Source organism: Ptychodera flava, chromosome 11 (assembly GCF_041260155.1).
Source record: "Ptychodera flava strain L36383 chromosome 11, AS_Pfla_20210202, whole genome shotgun sequence".
Lineage (NCBI taxonomy): Eukaryota > Metazoa > Hemichordata > Enteropneusta > Ptychoderidae > Ptychodera > Ptychodera flava.
The window spans coordinates 28,322,604-28,341,558 of NC_091938.1; the positions used below are offsets into that span (position 1 = coordinate 28,322,604).

An 18,955-nucleotide genomic window follows, 5' to 3' on the forward strand; every position below is an offset into this window, starting at 1 on the left:
TGGACTGAGCATTACGCAGCAGTAAGTGACCTGAATTGTAGTCGCCGCTGTTAACTACATTGAATTTCAGCAAATACTTAAATGGTCATGTTGACTCCTTGATAATACATAGGAGGATATGCTGATCTTTTCAGAAAGATGTATATACGCACTAACTTTGTATATGTCTAGAATGAAGGCATGCGCAGTATGTATCTCTTTTACTATACTGTAGAGCAAACATCATGAATATGGACAGTTATGAGTCCTACTGGGGCATACAATGGAAAACAAATGACGTCACGTTTATTTGAACTTACTTAAAAAAATTCATAATCATATTTCAACAGTTTATTTCCTGATTTTGGGTATGATATTAATATCAGAAATTATCGACAGCATTCTTTCCTTATCCCCATAGAGTAAACACTTCAGGATGGTGACCACTCTTTCCTTTTCATGATTGTCACATTGCGGGCGCTATTTACAGAACCGTTACAGTAGTAATTTAGAATCGGTGCTGCGACGAGTGGGACTCAGAAAACGTGAAAATTATTTTACATGACGTTTGTAAAGTGCCCGTATACACATTTCAGTTTGAAATAGCATAACTTGTCGATCGACTCCAAGAACAGCTTAATGGTTGCCACCCGGCGACACTACAGTCAGTGTGACAGTTTTTGGACAGGGTAGTAAATTTCGCCCAAAGCCGTTTCATAAATGGCAAGCAGTACGAAATCGTATTACCATACCCTTTCAAACTTTATTGTGTTTATCCTCAAACTCTTAACACGACAGAAGTGGTATTAAGGGGTCAAAGTTGCAAAATTTATGACCCCATGTTGAGGGCGTAGTAATCGGACGGCTATCGCAGTAATCGGACGTTGTATTTGGAATATGCTTATACAGGCTAAATATTGATATTTTGAAACTTCAAACCCCCGATTTTCAATTTCAGTGTGTTTAGAAAACTGTATGTAAATATTTCGTGATAAATAAGTTACGTTTAATCAATAGACGACCCAACTATATCGACGTGTATGGCGCTTACATATCTGACATGGGCTGTCTCTGTGTGTTGCGTTCGACACCTTGTATCGTACGGTGTGGCTAACTTCACCAAAAATAGTTTGTACCGAAAAAAACTATCCAAAATGGGACAGCAGCGTCACTTGATTTAATATGCTGTCACATGACTTGTAAAACGCTATCAATACAGAGCGAAGTGAATACAACGAACAGCATGTCATTTAATGTCCGAAAACAGGTCGTCCGAAAACTGTCACACTGAGTGTATTTGACCTTGATTTCAGGTTGTACGCACCTCGAAAATGGAAGACTTCAATGTTTGCTCAAACTTTCCTTGAGGAATCTTTCAGCCATTCTTTGTCAAAATCATGGATAAAAATCGATGGTTACCCTATAAATGTTGGTACTAGAGAAACAAATTATCCAAGATTTACCAATTATATTTGAAATTCAAAATGGTCACCATCCTGAAGTGTTTACTCTATGGGGATAAATAAAATTTTCGATTCTCGAAAACTCAGACGGTGATATTTTTTCTTGCACGACGAGCTTAAAAAGAGTCTCACAAAAGGAAGAAATTAAAATAATTGTAAAAGTTTGACAGTTCGAATGACTGTCCCCGAGGTGTATTCTACCTTACACATGACGCAATGCAAGCTGAAAAGAATCCTTGTAAATGATAGATTAGAAACCAAACTAAAACACTCTGTCAGTACTTGCCATCTGTCGCACTAACAGTTGCTTGGAAGCCAGACCTAGTCAATGAGTCATCGGAATGGAATATAATCCAAGCATCATATCCATGTGATATAAATGTTTCTGGAATATCATTCCCGTGATGCAAAGTGGCGTTGGGATCAGGAGTCGTTCCAGTTCCAAACTGCACATAGTCATATATCCTCTCTGTTTGAAAACTGTCAAAATTTATTATTATCCGTCCGCCTTCTTCGTTCGTAAAAGTCCATACGCAGTAGACATTGTTTCCATAGTCGCTTGGGTAGCTCGGTGAGGTTATGACAGAATTGCCCCTTGCTCTGAACCGGCGATCATAACGACATTCTGCAACGATCCAAAGTGTACCATAAATTAGTACCTTTTTACCTACCTGAGGTACGATCAGTAAATTAAATGTTGTTCTCAGCCGCTCAACCGTTAAATCTGGTAAAAAATTACACTAATGCACTCTTAAGCAAAACATTACTGACAAGCTTTAACGTATAATGTCTTGATTTCGGCAAAATTTAAATTAAGATGTAAAGAGTAATTTTTAACTTTGACAGCTAGCATATTTTACACCTATGAAGTCACTTAGCATGACATTTAACATATAACTCTGTCCTCCCCAAATGTTAAAGGTACTTATTCCCTGTCATTATTGTCGACAATGTAACACTATAAGCTTATATTTTTATGTAGGTAGACCTCTAGATCGCCTACGTCATACTTATGAGTGCCGAGGCTTGAAAAAACTTTTATGCAGTTTAAAGTGAGTAGGTCGTAAAAGCTGCGCCTGTGTGACTTGCTGTTTACAAACAGTGTATTTTATGCGTGATATATAGATGGGGCAAGTCATCATAACTGCAACAATGAAACTTAATATATACATTATGACAAGATACTTTTACTTCCATGAATCGTCAAAGCACCTACAGTGTTTATATCGGTCATATGCGACGTCGTATGTATAGACGGCATCCTCCCTGTAAGGTACCTCACAATTTGAAACATTACCTGCTACTGTAAAATAGTTCAGTGTTTTTGAACCTGCCATTTCTGGCATTTTAGGGTATCTTCAGTAAGCTTCCATAGTCAACAGCAACTCCTGAACATTATTGAATGATCCCTAGAACTATTTTCTAACTTCTCGGGGCAACCATAGGAGAGAGTAATACATTTAAGGGTAAGAATGGTAAAACTGTTTACATGCTTGTTGTTTTCTTTTGCTGGCTTAGGGTTAATTTTATGTATAGCTTCCTGATTACGAAAATGTAACATGAATGCCTCCTAATGTTGAAGATTCTATGATATATATATCAAACAGTGCCACTTATGTTTTGGAAAAATAATAATTATACATATATGTAAGATATTCCAATGTTGCTAAGAATTATACATGATCTCCGGCTACTTATTTCAGTTAAAGGTATTTTAGTGTCTCAATACTCAATATATTTACTTACCACCAGCTGCACTTGCTGCGATTCGGAATCCAGGGCGTGTAGAAGACCCATCTGTATGAAATGTCACCCAGAGACTCAGAGGTACCTCGAACGTTGGGGGAACTGCATTCCCATGATGCTTATCAGCATATGCATTCGGAGTACTTCCACTGCCATACTGTACATAGTCGTAGGAAGGCTCGGTGTCGAAACCGACGAAAACAAGTTGCACATTACCGCCATTTGTATTTGTCAAGGTCCACTTGCAGTCAGTATTATCGCTGTAGTTATTCGGATAATGCGGTGAATCAACTACAAACGTTTGTCCTGTTTCAAGTGAAATATCGTATCCGCAACCTGCAAGATAATAGAATGCGTCTTTTTAAATGTAGATGATGTAAATTGAATCTGAACCCTTCAAACGTACATTGTGGCCATGTACTTAAAATTTTCATTGACCAAGGGTGGATCGTGCAACTGATACTGTCAATGTGCAAAACGTACATAATGAAAAGAAAAATATACTCACTAGAAACATGTAATCTATTTATGGAGTTTAATTGAATCACATAGGGTGGTTTGAGACAATAGGAGTGTCATCAACAAGAAGGTTGTACGTTCTCGTCTCAATTTGCCCTTTATAACATGTAGTACAATGACTGACCTCAGGCAACAAAGAATGGTAAATGGCAGCAGATGTGATGTAGTGATGTAAAATGCCACATAAGTTAATTAGATCATTTGAACGGGCTAAGGGAAGTCTTTCAATGTAGTTTTTGTAAGGGCTTCAGGTATTGCTTGCATTCGTTTTCTCTTTTAGTTTACTGATTACGGTGGGCTTCGAAAGAGTCAAGTATGATATTTAGTTACTTGGGCAATTTTTTTTGGTTTTCAATTTGCATTACGTTTGGTGTTTACGGCTAACCAGGTCTACAGCGCAAAGCAAGTGTGCATCTGTTGTTTTCATCATGAGTGCCATTCGACATCAGAATCGCGAAGACATCAGTTTCTCTTGAAAAGACAAGTTGACACTCCGTCTGCCTTTGATAACCTATACATAGTTTTTTTTGTTTCATCATTTCGGTGACAATATTATTTTCACTACTATATAAGGTATACTGAGATTACCGGACGTATGTTTCGAAGGCCACGAAGTAAAGTTACTGAACAATGCGATATCACTAAAAGCTCCAACAGAACCGTTTCTAGTCTCTAGCCATTCGTTGTTGTGAGAGTGGGTACTTTTGGTTCGGAGTTACAATCCCATCAATACTATACTCATTAGATTAAAGTCGATTATATTATTTATCATACATGTTATGCCGGTATTGTCATTCTCCTATTGTTTAGACGGTACTGATATGAACCCGTATTTTAACATGTTAAAATACGAATGATATTTTCACTGTAACCGACTTACTTAAAGGTACGCGTAACCTTTGTTGGTATGTTCATATACATGTAAAACAGCTGAGCGAATAGGACTTATGACACTCCGAAACGTCATTGTGATTAGGGTCAAAATTTTGTGGTTTGTAGTCAGTTCACGGGCATTGCACTTAGATACAAGTACAGTTGTACCAAAAACATACAAACGAACGCATTTAAAATTTGTATGTTTTGCCGACACATGTCATTGGTGCAGTGTTTTCATGTCGTCTTGTTTGTGTGTTTGTATGCAATGTCAAAGGATAATGCAATGTACTACATTTGGCTCGGCATACATTATGCAAACTGTGGACCTACTACATTTTCTGACATGAAAACTTCTCGATACTGATGATAGGAGGGGAGATGTTTACTAGTATTTGTAATTCTACAATACCTTAAACTGTGGTGCAAGCCTTCTCAGTGATTGCTAGGAATGACCAAAATGTGATTCTGAACATGAACATACATAATTAGTTTTCTTGCAAATTGAAAGATCAGTTATGCAGTAAACATACTGTACCTCGTGAACAGTACAGTTCATCTCTGCCCGAAGTGCAATCGTACAATCCATCGCATACCACCTGATTACCAACACATGTACCATCTCCACACGAAAACTGATTCTTTGCGCAACCTTAAAAAATATTAGAAATAGAGATTTACGACCAGAGACGTGATCGGTTTTTAATGGCACTGAATCGCTCAAGATGCATAAACGATCTTCTTTTTAATTAACACTGGTCAAGATTGTGCTTTCATGAAACTAGAGTTTCAAACACAAAGATCATATCCGCAAAACCAGCCCAGAGTCAAACTAATAGAATACTGAAGATTGGAATAGTGATACAATTTGCATCGATTATTGCATATTCGTGGATGTTAGAATCTTTTAGGGTGGAGTTGCTGTAACCAACTGAGTTATTTTCAAAGGAATTTTGTCACAAAAGATGACAAGGAGACCCCCTCACACTATATATTTTCAAAAAGCAGAGAAACGATTGTTCAGTATGGTTGCAATAGTTTACTTGAAGGACAGATTGGTATATGTTTGAGGTAGAAACCCTCAATTTTTGTGTTAACGATCATAAGTAATTTAAGTTAAAAAACTCGTTACTATTTTCTCAAATTGAATAGTTCACTTGAAACAAGAGTATATGTAGAAGAAAAAGAGTTTTATTTTGCATTATCTATCCTCATTTTCAAATAATATCTGAGGTTGAAAAACTGACACTATAAAAGTGATAAAATCATGATAAGCAAAGTTCAAAGGCTACTTGTTCAAAATGTAAGAACTTCATTGCCAAACAAAGAAGACATTTTTGTCATGTAGTATTTAAAACATCATGTGAAAAATTCATAAAATTTGACCCAGCCAGAATGGAGTCAAATTGTTTTGACATTTTGAAATTAGGAGAAAAGAGAAGTAAGGGAATCGAGTGATTAACATACATTTGCATACATTTACCCTTAATTGTCACTGCTTGACTAGCTAAAAGGTAAACCCGACCAATATTTCAATCTTAGGTTCACAAATTACTTAAAATTGAATGAATCTTTGCATCAAAAGATATTTTAGCAAAATACGCTGTGTTACGTGCAGCGCCACCGTATGTCAACATATCAATGGTATTGTAGGTCGTTCAGGTACATCACTGTTGCAACGGATTAAAGTTAAATGCCAGCGATCAAACTTGAGTATCAAGTTAACGTTCATGTAAAATGTCAGTAAAGTGACATGAATTTGGTACTTAATGTTAAAACCTAAGTTTTAATCAAAATATGCGTCATATTTCACCACACAAGTAATATTGATATTTGATGGGATTGAATAAAATGGAATATTTCTAAAAGATGGACAGTAACTGTGTTCGTCGACTCACCGTCACACATTGTAGCGCTTTCATCGTCTTCACAGTCTTGTCGATTATCACAAACCAATCGATTAGAAATGCAGACTCCGTCCAAACATGTAAACTCGTATCTCTCACAAACTAAAAGAAAATATTTCGTGCACTGTCCTCTGCCATCATATCATATGCGATTTTTATATCATTTAATAAACTTTAATTAGATTATATATTTTCGGGCAGACCTATTATTCTAAGCTCATAGATTCAAACATCGTCAGCACCATTTCCGCAATAGAGGCGATTTCGAACTCAGCAGTAGGTTTTCACTATTTTTATTTTATCATCGAAAATGCAGTGCAACAACATATCGTTAAAATAATAAATCTAAATGAGTTTGAGAAAAGTAAGAGTGTCATTGCTTTTTCGATGCATAATATATTTTACATACCTATGTTTCACCGTCTATGAATGAATACCCTGATTAATGATATGAAATAGTTTTACAGTGTGTATCACTGAAATATCAAGCCGTGTTTGTGAAGCGTATGATTGGTAAGCTTTTTGACGTGAACGGCAACCATATCTAGCCTCTTCTATCGTAATTTATTTTTCAAGTAAACTACCGATGGATGGTTCATCCCCGGGTTCTAAACGACATTCTCCATGTCATGGAGAATGAAAGTTTGCATTTTTAAAATTGTAGGTCAGTCAACATCATATGATACGGTCACAGTAGTGTTAAATTGTCAGTATTGGTGCAAGTGTAGCGGCTTTTATGATACTAGTGCTATCGTAAATCCTTCTACTATCTACTGCAACTCAAACAACATTGTTAATTCTCTATTTACAGAGCTATAATTTCGTCGATAGGAATATTGTTTTAGGTCAATGACTATGAAATGTTGACTCACTTTTCTTGCATGTTAAACCGTCGCCAAGGAGTCGATATCCATCGAGGCATTCGCAGGTGACAGATCCAAGCGTGTTGTTACACAGCTTATTACAAATTCTGTCGTTTTCTGTACTGCATTCGTCAATGTCTGAAAAGAGCACATTTTGTAAGGATCGAATAGAACTTAAAGATCGATATTGCAGTATGCCCAAAACCGAGATTCTGTCTATCCAACGAAAGTTTAATTTGAACAAGGAATCAGGTAGCAGTGAAACACTTATTCTCTCGTTGTTGAGTTCATCCATTGCGAATAAATTGATAGCCTGTGTCTGCGATTGAGAAATTGTGAAGTATACTTTTAACACGATTGGACCTAATTTTGGATAATTGGATGGTGAATTAATGCAGATTTACAATGGATTGTTCTACAAAAATGACACAAATCTGTAATGCAAAAAAATATACATCGAGTATTTTACATTCGTCGGCGACGACAATATAGGTCAGTGTATAACCTGTCATAGTGATTTAACAGTAACATACCCTACATATACCCACGGCTGAAAAGTTATCTGACTAACGTACGCTTCGTCACTATCCTGGCGCGCACTGCATCATGGAACAGGTAAAAGTACACATTTTGCTTGATACATTGTTTGTATGCGGCAACGAATAGTGGAGAAGAAAACAAAAATACCAGGCGGTCTATATTATGGCGAAAATAAAAGGAGAATATTAAAGGACACACTACAGATTATAATTTTTATTGCCTCGGTCGGCATTTTTTGTTGCTTCTATATTCGTCTAGAAAGTGCCTCCTCTGATTTGAATCATGAGAGGGATTGCATAAGAAATGATGACTTATTTATCACATGGTGTCATAGGGGCGCTGTAAGGAACGAATAAAATGATGTTGTCTGATGCCGTTACCACACTTACCCTGGCATTGGGTTCCGTTATTGATTGCTAAGTATCCGTCGCGGCAGCTGCAGATATTTTCGCCATTTATGCCGATTTTACAAATCTGGTCACACGGATTTGGCTCAGCACAGTATTGTCCCTACGGAAATATAAGAGAATTAAGCTTGTGAATGAACTGCAGTTTCTTCTGTATCACATACATGTATCAAAGCGCAATTAGCGGGAGAAAAGATATTAGTTGAAAAAACCTGACCATGAATGAGGTACAGTCCATGCTAGGACCCTGAAAAACCCCACCATCGTTATTTATTTGGACGTTTCGCTATTGTAATCGCACTAGCTTAACAGTTTCACAGTTGCACTCTTCAGGCATCCTTATCTTGTACAAAGGCATAGAATTTTGATAATAGTTCTGTACTTTAATAGCGAACTTACCTTGCAGAAGGGAATAGAAAACCATGCCAGGAAAAATACAAAGAAGGATTTCATCTCTGTCGTAGTTGGTGGCATTGGTAACCTGCATAAAATGTGATGAAAACGATTTAATACCTGTCCGAGTAGTACGTGTTTTATGAGGACTTCCGAGTCGATTTTTGTTTTATACGTCAGGGAACAAAAACCGACAGACCGTCATTGTCCATACAGTAGATTTCGCCGTAGAAAAACGAAAGAGACGCAATCGTCTATTTGAAAACATAATAACGTGGGCTACGTTTTTAAGGGTTCCGAAAATTGATATTTATGATAGGTTAGGCTAAAGTCGCAAGAAGTAAAAAAGATTTCAATATTGCTAGATTCTTTTTGTCTGCGATTCATATTTAAATCGTTTTGTTTACTTCACTAAATAACGGCCAATTTGAAAATGATACGAATAGTTATTCAATGTCTTTTATCTCAAGGTAAACATTTGTCTATCGGTAACTTTTTACTGCAGATCTCATTCGCTCAAGTTATTAAACGGGAATATGCAGGGCCACGGGCGCTCAATGGTGAATTACTGATGACGCAGTAATTTCCATACATTTTACAGGATATTTTTAAATATTGGTGTAAATGATGGGTGTCAAAAACTATCTGTTACACACAAAAGAGGATTTGGAGCATTCAGTTACAACCTTCTGTCTGAATGCATTGGAATCAGCCGACAAGGTACTTGTCTCCATGGGTAAACATGGAGTCACCGCTGAGCATGATCATTCAGTAGCCGGGAGAGCCCTAGTAAATCCACTCTCCCGATTGCCAAACAGTCAGTGCAAATGCCGAGTAGAATACCGCTTCGACGCTGAGATAAAGAAAAAATCGACTGACTGTGATCGACGCAAACCAATGAAAATGACTAATGTATAGCGAGTGCGTGTTGTCGGAAACACGAAAATACACACAGGCCACTCGCAGCTAGTGAAACGAAAATTAGCACTAAAATAAAAGTTAAAATAGGCATATTCCCAAAGGATTTCTCTGGCAGAACCGAAGACTATATCCATGATACGATCCCTGCCCGACAATGATCAGCCGACGTTGGCAGGATGTTTATAAAAGCTTACGTGTATTTCCGCTGAAATGACGATCATCGTTTTCATCATTTGGTACGCCATAGACCATGGTTTCGCCTGAAAAAAAAACCTGTATGCCTACAGAAAGATGTTTAAAGTGGTCTCGAACCTTTTTGGCTACGACCAAAAAATAACACCTCAGGCGTCTCATATGTCTCATATACCAAAAGTGCTGTGAGAAGTACTAGAAAAAGTCCTTCGCAGGACCACATGACGAACAGTCCCTTTCAGGACTACCATGTTCCTAAAAGAGTAGACCGTGTATCGTTCGGTAATTCACTGAGTGCATGTATGTTTACTAGTGTTTTGAGTGGGTATTCTTTGCCTTAGACTGGTAAGAGTATTGCACTCATACGTCCATTTTATAGGTCCATTATATTTTCTCTGACCAGCTTGGGTAAACATCACTTGGATTGTATGATGAATTTGATTCCACTCCATGCGATCCTGTTGCAAGCGTCAGCGTGTGACAACCTCATTTCTCGACTAGTTCGCCAAAATCACGGTGAACGAGTTTTTTATGTTGTTGAAATTACACAGAGTAGACTTGAGGCTTTCGGTTAACGCCCGTGTCTTTACCGAGACACACTGAAGTGTTCGTTCTATTTCAGCATTTACAAGAGCCCCTGGACCTCTTAGGCCCAGGTTCAGCATTCGACAAATGGCATGGTAGTGACAGTAGTGCTGCACTTCAGGCAACAGTCTGGCAGTATCGTATCTACACACTGCTGTAGGTCACCTTTTACAGGGTCTATTATTCAACAAAGGGTATGTTGTACGATAAACAAAACCTAGCTGACATTCCTCTAAAATAATTTGCAAGTATGTTTGTTAGAAGCGACTAATTTTTTTACGGCTCCATGATTGTATTCGCTGAGACAATTTGATTTATACACCTTACTGACTTCACTGGTTCCCCTCTTGCTTTTTCGAACGAAACTCCTGGGGAAGTTATCGTGGATTTGTAATTTTCGGCAAAGTTTCACATGTTTTTATTATTAATTTTTTTCACTACCTCGTTTACGTATGACTGTAAAATGTTAATGGTCGGTGATTGAAAGTAAGGGTAGGTTTGGTAGCCTGAATTTAGAATGTTCGGGTTCTACTTATTAATTCCAACTCGTCACTGCCCGTCACTGCCTGTCATGAAATGACCCACCCAATTACTATAATCAGTAGATATTTAGATATTTAAATACCAAAGACCACTTCTATTGATGAAGGCCAACAGAATAACTGTCTAAATCTCCATAAACGTTAACGTCGATTTTCGAACAGCAGTTATCAGACGCACAACCACCATCTTTTAGCACACTATAATGGTATAATGAGACAGTCTGTACGTGCATAAGAAAGAGATATGCTCGGCCATGCTTACTATACGCTACCCAAAACCATAGCCCCTCTATAATGTGTCAAAACACTCATTGAAGCTTCAACATTTCGTGGAGTATTAAAAATAAATTGCCAGAACTTATAAACTTTAGAGTAGTTTTATATCTGCCTAATTTTTGCACCAGGGTATAGAAACTACCAACCATCTTCTGAATTTTTTCACATTGTGTTTTTTAAATGCTATACACAACAATAATATTTTGTTTGGCAATAAAGGCCTTACATTTTGAATAGGAGGCATTATAATTTTTTAACCATGTTTTAATCCCTTTTTGAGTGTCAGTCTTTCAAACTATACCATTTTTGAATGAGTATATAGATAATGCAAAATGAAATAGTATTTTTTTCTACATATAATCTTGTTCCAAGTGAAATATTACATTTCAGAAAACAGTTACAAGTTTTTGACTTAATGTTTATCATTAATACCAAAATTAAGGCTTTTTACCCTAAATACACACCCCCTTTATGCTTAGAGTAAACTATTGCAACCAGTGTAAACTTTATATTCTCTTCTTTTTGAAAATATTTAGTATGAGGGGGTTTCCTTGTCATCTTAGATAAAAAATATTCCTTTAAAAACTGCGTTGGCAGCACAACCTGAACCAATTGATTAGTTTTCCGTAGAGTGACTTCAAGTGTCCTCGGGTGATCCCAAGTGTGAAATTAACCTACCTGTCAATTGGATGTGTTCCTAGTTTTAAGTGCACATTAATTATGAGGTTTCTCTTCAGGTTGCCTATTTTAGAAGAAATATGCAATTAACTTTGCCGATGCTAATTCATTTCGTGAGCAAAGCTAAGTCCTTAATTTCAGAGAAGACCGATGTGTAAAGGAAGGCTAAAAGTGTTAATCGAGTTAAGAGTGATAAAGTACCACAACAAAATGTTCACGAGGTTTCATTGCCACAAAGCAGAAAGTAATACTTTGAAGCACTCGCACATATATACATGAGTTTGCTGTGCAATACCATTCAAAGGGGCTTCTACCATACGACCCTTTACTTCGCCATTATTTTGTTGTCAAGCCATTGAACACGTTCACATTTGTGAACCGATTTTGTTTCAAGGTACAGTAGAAGGGAAAAGTTTCAAGTGGCTTCCTCTGTCTACATTGCAATTTGCGTAACTTGTTTGCGGAACAGTTTTGCCTTGAAGGACAAACCTGTAGTTCTTCTTGGGGGTAATGTTTCGATCATACAAAGTAACTAGAAACGTTTCTTTCGGAAAATAGATCTTACCTAACATATTTACAAAGGCGTATCTGAATATATAGTATTACTACTCGTATTAGCTAAATTTTGGCCGATGTTTTACTTTGACTTTTTTGACGTGTTTGTAATTATTACAAATACGAATCCTTTGCATTTCAAAAAAGATGAACTAAAACGTCTTACGCGAATCATCGATTTCTAGTTGCTTTGCTTTACTCAGGCGATCTCTACAATCTAGATGCCGCTTCCTAACATACCCGGGATACCTGCTTTGAAAAAGAGTTTCATATATTTGCCCGTTACACTTGGCGTACTTCAAAACTCAAGTGCCCATTAAGCCGGCCAACTATTAAATTGTAAAACTTTAAAATAAACCCACAAATGTCTTTGCTACCATGATGGACTTCGGAATAGCACCGCCACGCGTGACGTATATGTGGCCTCATTCTTCTTTACGACAGTGCAACACTTGAACACATGTCTGTCACAACTAACCATAAAACTTAGTTCGAATGCACTGCATGTATATACACGTATAACATCGGTAAAACGTGTTGGCTTGCGATAAATCGTTTCGGTGAAAATATAATACTCTCATTCCTAAGTTAAATAGGAATTAATGAATGTAATTAACTTACCCAAGTGCAGCATGTCTAAGAGGAAAAACCAAAATGTTCAAACCGACGAAGAAATATAGTGACGTCGAAAAGAAAACCACGAGCGATATACTATGCTTTGCGATATACTTCGTCTCGCAGGCTGCCGTGAGGCGTTTGATGATATGTTGAAATCAACACAGCCTTTTATTCATTATTTATTTCGGATGATTAATTGTTCAGCAGCCAATCGAGCTTACATCGTAATCATATTTGAAAGGTGTAATTTGGTTTTGCGTACAAGAGATAATTTTGTGACCAAACACGCATTAAAATCCAGTAACTCCTCGGCACTTTTCTTGATACTATATATTGCATTTATTACGAGAAACAGACTCTATCGAAAAAAAATTGCATTTTTCAACGTAAATTTGCTTCAAAAAAATTATTGACCGCAAGTTCAAAGTGAAACAAACGAACGCATCGGAGGAAGAACAACAACAATTGCAAACGAGACGAAAATTCAACCTAAAACATTACTTAGTCACAGACGTCTCGCTTTCGGTCGGTGACTCATAATGCCCTGCGAACATAAATACGCTAGGAGTGAATTTCAGTGCAAGGAAATAAGTTCTTTTTGATAATCTAACAACCCTATGGTGTAATCCGATCTTTGAGTTTGATCGTATTTCCAAACATAACTTACAATTTATGATTCTGTCTTCTTTCTCTGTACGAGCAAGCACACATGACCAGATCTTAAATGAAAATGCTCACGTATTTCAGTATATACTGCAGTTGTCTGTGAGTTTACAATTTTACCACATGTTTGCAACTTCATTGAAAGTGTTATGATCAATATCATGATTAATATTTACCACAAAGTAATTCCAAAGGTCATTAGGTATATAAATATGTAATTAGCTTTGACTGCTGTCATTGTATCACCACATTATACAGCAAGTGTAATAGCCTTTGGGCATGTCCTTCCTTCAAGCTATATATGCAAAACTGTGAAAGCTCGGATATACAAACTATAAATTAGCTGACATGAAAATGCAAAATATCCCTCACTTATACAATATAATTGTCTCATTCATACACATGCTAAGTTTCATGAACTTTTTAGAGTCCTTCATGTCCCATATCCCTTATTGGGCAAGTAAGTTAAATATGCAAATTAGTAGCTTGATGATAGAAAAATGCAAATTAGCCTTCAGTTACACTTTACAATAACTCTTTAATGAACATAGCAGGAAAATCGACTTTGATGATGTCAATCAAGATTTATACCTAATTAGAAAAATTCGTTAGATACGCAAATTAGTAGAAAAATGTTTTACAAAATCAAAACTGACTTTTAGTAATATTTTGTCATCTACTATCTATGTAAAAAGCAAGTTTTGTCAACTTCGGTCAAATCAATCTAGATATACAACCCAAATTAGTTATATTCGTTAAATACGCAAACTTGTAATCAGCTAAATGAAATGCTAAATGACAAGTATCTTCAATGTACATAGCACATTTTGTCAATCAAGATATATGACCCTTATAAGGAACGTTCATTAAATATGCAAATTAGAAATTGGCTGAAGTAAAAATGCCTAATAGCTTTCAATGATGTTGTATCATAGTGTCTTCCATGTACATAGTAAGTTTCGCTCACTTTGGTAAGGGCAATCAAGATATATAACCGTAATTAGAAAAGTTCATGAACTATGCAAATGAGAAATTGGCTAAAGTAAAAATGCGTAATGACTTTCAGTTTTGTTAAATCATAGTATTTTCAATAAACATACCAAGTTTTGTCATTTTTGATTGAATCAGTTCAGATATATACCCAATTAGGACAGTTCATTTAATATGAAAATTAGCAATTAACTTTCATGTCACACATTTATGTCTTTCATGGAAGATAAATCCTCGTTTGATCAACATTTGTAGCAAATCTCCATGATATTCAGCCGTCCTCATTGTATGTCTGTTTTAAATAAAATCATTGATTATGCAAATGAGCAAAAACTATGCAAGCCACACCCATAAATAGTAATTAGTTCTTTCGATTTTCAAACAAAATGTCAATACAAAATTTGAGTCTGATCTGATAAGCCGTTCTTGAGATATCGGGCACACAGACACGCAGACAGAAAGACAGACAGATAGACATCGCTGCAACATTAGCTTACGTGTGTGAAGATGTGTGCTATAAATGCCAAATTCATATACAGCGATCGTCACTATGTGCTGTTATTTTCTACTTTAATGGGATAAGTTGTATTAAGTTTGCCAAATATTGTAGCTTTCATCTATTATCTTTATTATGGCAAACGATTATTTTTGTTCGTGGATGTCCTATTCAGCAGGTATGATATCTTAACTTGTTCAATAAATGAGGATTTGTACGCATAAACAACTCAAAATATCGTGACTTTCAGCTCCCGTATTGTGATGCATGCCCAAATTCAGTGGACGTGTTTTCAAAATTAACAAGAGTAACGAACATCCATTACCTAGATTCAGACATGGGACACAGTGTTTGTGACCAACACGCGTATCATAACTGTGGCATAATTTAACAGAGCAATACGCGAATTCCACAATTCAAACCAATCTCAAGCCTTGGCTGTTTATTACGAGAAAATTACATTTTGTGCCGACGACAGCTATGTGAAAAAGGTCCCCGAGGCCATCTTGTCAAGATTGTTATAATGAAGAAATGACAAAATGTGGATTATATGTACATGCGGTTTATGACATTGAACTTTCATTCAAAGGGGTTTGGTTCTACAGTCTGACGTATAACAATGACATATAGAAGAGAAACGGTAATTAATTTCCCGACGGACACGAATTCATTTTCCTTGTCAGCGATATCTTTATACCGCTATGCCATCATTTTAATGTAACTATAATACGTGGCTATGGAAACCCTTTAGTGCTAACCCAATATTTTCCAGAGTTTCTGTAGGTATCATTAATTCTTCTTTTGGCCACCTAAAATGTCGTGTAATCGGGCAAACGTGCTGAAACGTCGCGGATGTCCTTTCAATAACCCGAAACAGGTATTATTGTCATGGCAGCAAAATGGACGTTATTCGTCGAAGCTAGCAATTCCAAAGTACACCTTAAAGCGAGAATCCGTCCACCAACAGCAACGTTTAGCGTCGACATATTCGCGACGGCGGCAAAGATTGTTATTCAATATTAATCGATAGGATTTTTTATCAAGATAGAACCTGCATAATAACTGAGCGCTCATATTATGTCACTTGCTTAGCAGAGTTTATTAAAGGTTATTCTGTAACGTAAACACCGTGAAAAATATGTATTCCAATACCGGAAAAAGTCAATTTACTTCATAAAAGTAACAGCGTCTTTTACTAATGATATACCTGTATAGAGCATTCTATAAAGGCATTGGACAGGTTTTGCTCTTTTGTGTAGCTTCTATAGATTTCTGTCAAAGAATTCACTGAGCTTCATAAACAAGTAATTTTGATGTGCCCAGTAGTTAGACTATTTTGGTTTTGCGCTGTTTGAGAGAAACCATTTTCGACAAGACTTTTCGACTACTGTTTGCTTTATTATTAACATTGATATTTTCAAAACTGTGTAGCAAGATGCATTTCTGACTGTATAATGACAAAACCGAATCTCTTTCCTGCCGGTAGCTTTTCATCAAAAAATGCGTTGATTTAATAGATTGTCAAAAAACTACCTAGGCAAGGACTAGCATTACAAATGTAAATATGTAAGTAAATGCATAATTATGAGCTGCTTCAGACAATTATTCAGACTCTTGAAGTGGCAATAAAGCTTGATGATCGTTATATTCATGTGTATGTTAAAAAGTCAACATTCATAACCCCTAAGAACATAATCTTACATTAAAGACAATGTATGAAACACAAACTGCCACATATAGTCTAACAAAACAGTAATTAACTTTGATATTCAACATTCAAATATTTACTGGTGAAAAAGCATGACAGTTATTTGATTCTAGGCATAACATCTTTACCTGTCGTTAACAAGAATAAAACCTTTCATTCTTCTTTAAAATGAACTTATACATTGTCTGTAATTAAAATGATTATGTAGGCCTGTTTTGTAATAACTCATATTACAATTTTGAACAATTACGTTATTCTATGAAATACAGAATCTTGCAAATACGATTTTCTTGCGCAGATATCTTGAAGGCGATTTATTATTAATATACAATCTGCGACGCCACTGCTTGCAGCACTCACACAAACTGTGTTGTATAATTTACATCATCGCTGAAAGTGCGATTTGAAACATGCATATGGAAGCCCTTGCAGATATGAAATGGTCTGCCACAATCTTGAATAATTGATTGTTAATAGCTGTACAGTCTCTGAAGGTGCTTGATGACAATCAATTCCCGATAATCAGTTTCAGGGATATTCCAAGCAAAACATAACCACCTACAGATGAACTACACAAATCTGCATGGTTTTTCCCCACGAAGGCAAAATTAGGTACGTCTACTCATTACAATTAAATGAGAATCCAAAACATCATATTTGAGACGGAAATGGGCATTTATACGTAATATATATTATGTAAGTGTTGGAAAGTCGCAAGAAAAAACATATCCCACTTTAGCAGGATCTAATATCACGTTCCGTCGAGAAAATGAGTGACTTACACATATAATTTCCACTTCAATAAAAACAAACACTAACTTGATCCAAACTGTAAAGATGTCAGCAAGGATTTGACAGTGTATGATGTACTAAGAAGCCACATTTAATATCTGAGAGGTTTCTATAGCTGACTGGTTTCTAATCAGTATATGGGACGATAGTAAGGAGTATTCGGCGGTAACTTGTCAGAAGTTGGTCTGTTGCCACATCAGGAGTGCAACGGGGTCCACTTTCACTACCACTACCGCTTTTCACCAGTAGCTCATTCTGCCCATCAAAGAACGAACGACAAGGCTACTACGCTTTAAGGTACTATCATGTGACATCTCCTCCTCCCGTTGATTGTGAACCGTTACACTGATGCTACTAATGGGTTTCGATATACTTGTCCTTTGGTATAAAATTGGAAATTGTCACTGAAAATTAGTAAGTTTAAATTTTAGTTCAAGGAAAAATCGGTAACAAACTTCTTGAATGTGTTTCTAGCGTAAACGACTTGGAATACATCTGAGGTCCAACCTAAAATACTCTTTTCACCTTAACAATATTGAATCCAGTGTCCAAGCTTTTAAAACTCTGCTTTATTACAAGTCTTTGTCAACCTTTTCATGATGTTCCTACAAAGATTTTCTTGTACCTTGTTTACGTTAGATGTATGCTTGTATATATTGCGTGGTCATCCACTCAAAGGACCTATAGTCTGTAAGGCGCTGTCGAGCTTGAAATACTAAATTTCATGCGTATTTGCCGCAAATTGCATGTATATTTAATATTTATCCTATTTGGTGTAAATTATTGAAGACGCCGATGGGATCAAACCGAAGGTCAACTACCTGCTTTTTGTACAAATTTGCCTACTCACATGATCTCCCTCAATATATGTAATCAACTCTGTTTTTGTGCTTCAGATAAATGTTTGCGGAAGACTCTTTTCAAACCTTTGATAAATGGATTGCAAAAAAATGAATGTTTAATGAAGATTATTCAATTCAAACTCCAACGATGAAAATCTATCATCCGGAAATAAACAAAGAACGTTGCAGCAATTACTACATCTCTAGACAAAAAAACCTACACATTGACATTAGGAGCGTGCGACCATTCAAACTAATCAGTAGAGCCAAAGTCGATGATTTCCATCGGGACCAAACTTAATCGACCTATTCATCATGGCAAGTAATAATTACAACATAATTTTGAAATGTCAGTGCGTACTGTGACTTTCTCTACCCAATTATTTAAAGAAAGGCGCCGAAGATTT

General features: G+C 36.4%; 1 protein-coding gene and 2 long non-coding RNA genes across 3 annotated transcripts in view; all 3 read right to left on the bottom strand.

The window, feature by feature from the left end:
* LOC139144466 (uncharacterized) overlaps positions 1-2,788 on the bottom strand; it is a 33,428-nt gene extending 30,640 nt beyond the window's left edge. Inside the window, exons 1-2 of the mRNA XM_070715164.1 lie at positions 2,740-2,788; positions 1,729-2,067 (exon numbers count right to left, since the gene is read on the bottom strand). Coding sequence (XP_070571265.1) covers positions 1,729-2,067; positions 2,740-2,788 — 388 coding nt within the window. The remainder of the gene's footprint in view (positions 1-1,728; positions 2,068-2,739) is intronic.
* A 408-nt stretch (positions 2,789-3,196) lies between these two features.
* Positions 3,197-7,470, bottom strand: LOC139143098 (uncharacterized). Its single transcript, XR_011554528.1, has 4 exons — positions 7,360-7,470; positions 6,479-6,589; positions 5,119-5,232; positions 3,197-3,524 (listed from the first exon to the last, which is right to left on the bottom strand). It is a non-coding gene; the product is annotated as an uncharacterized lncRNA (long non-coding RNA).
* Positions 7,471-8,285: 815 nt separating this feature from the next.
* Positions 8,286-13,181, bottom strand: LOC139143100 (uncharacterized). The gene is made up of 3 exons (XR_011554529.1): positions 13,061-13,181; positions 8,697-8,778; positions 8,286-8,400 (listed from the first exon to the last, which is right to left on the bottom strand). It is a non-coding gene; the product is annotated as an uncharacterized lncRNA (long non-coding RNA).
* Between the last annotated feature and the right edge of the window lie 5,774 nt (positions 13,182-18,955).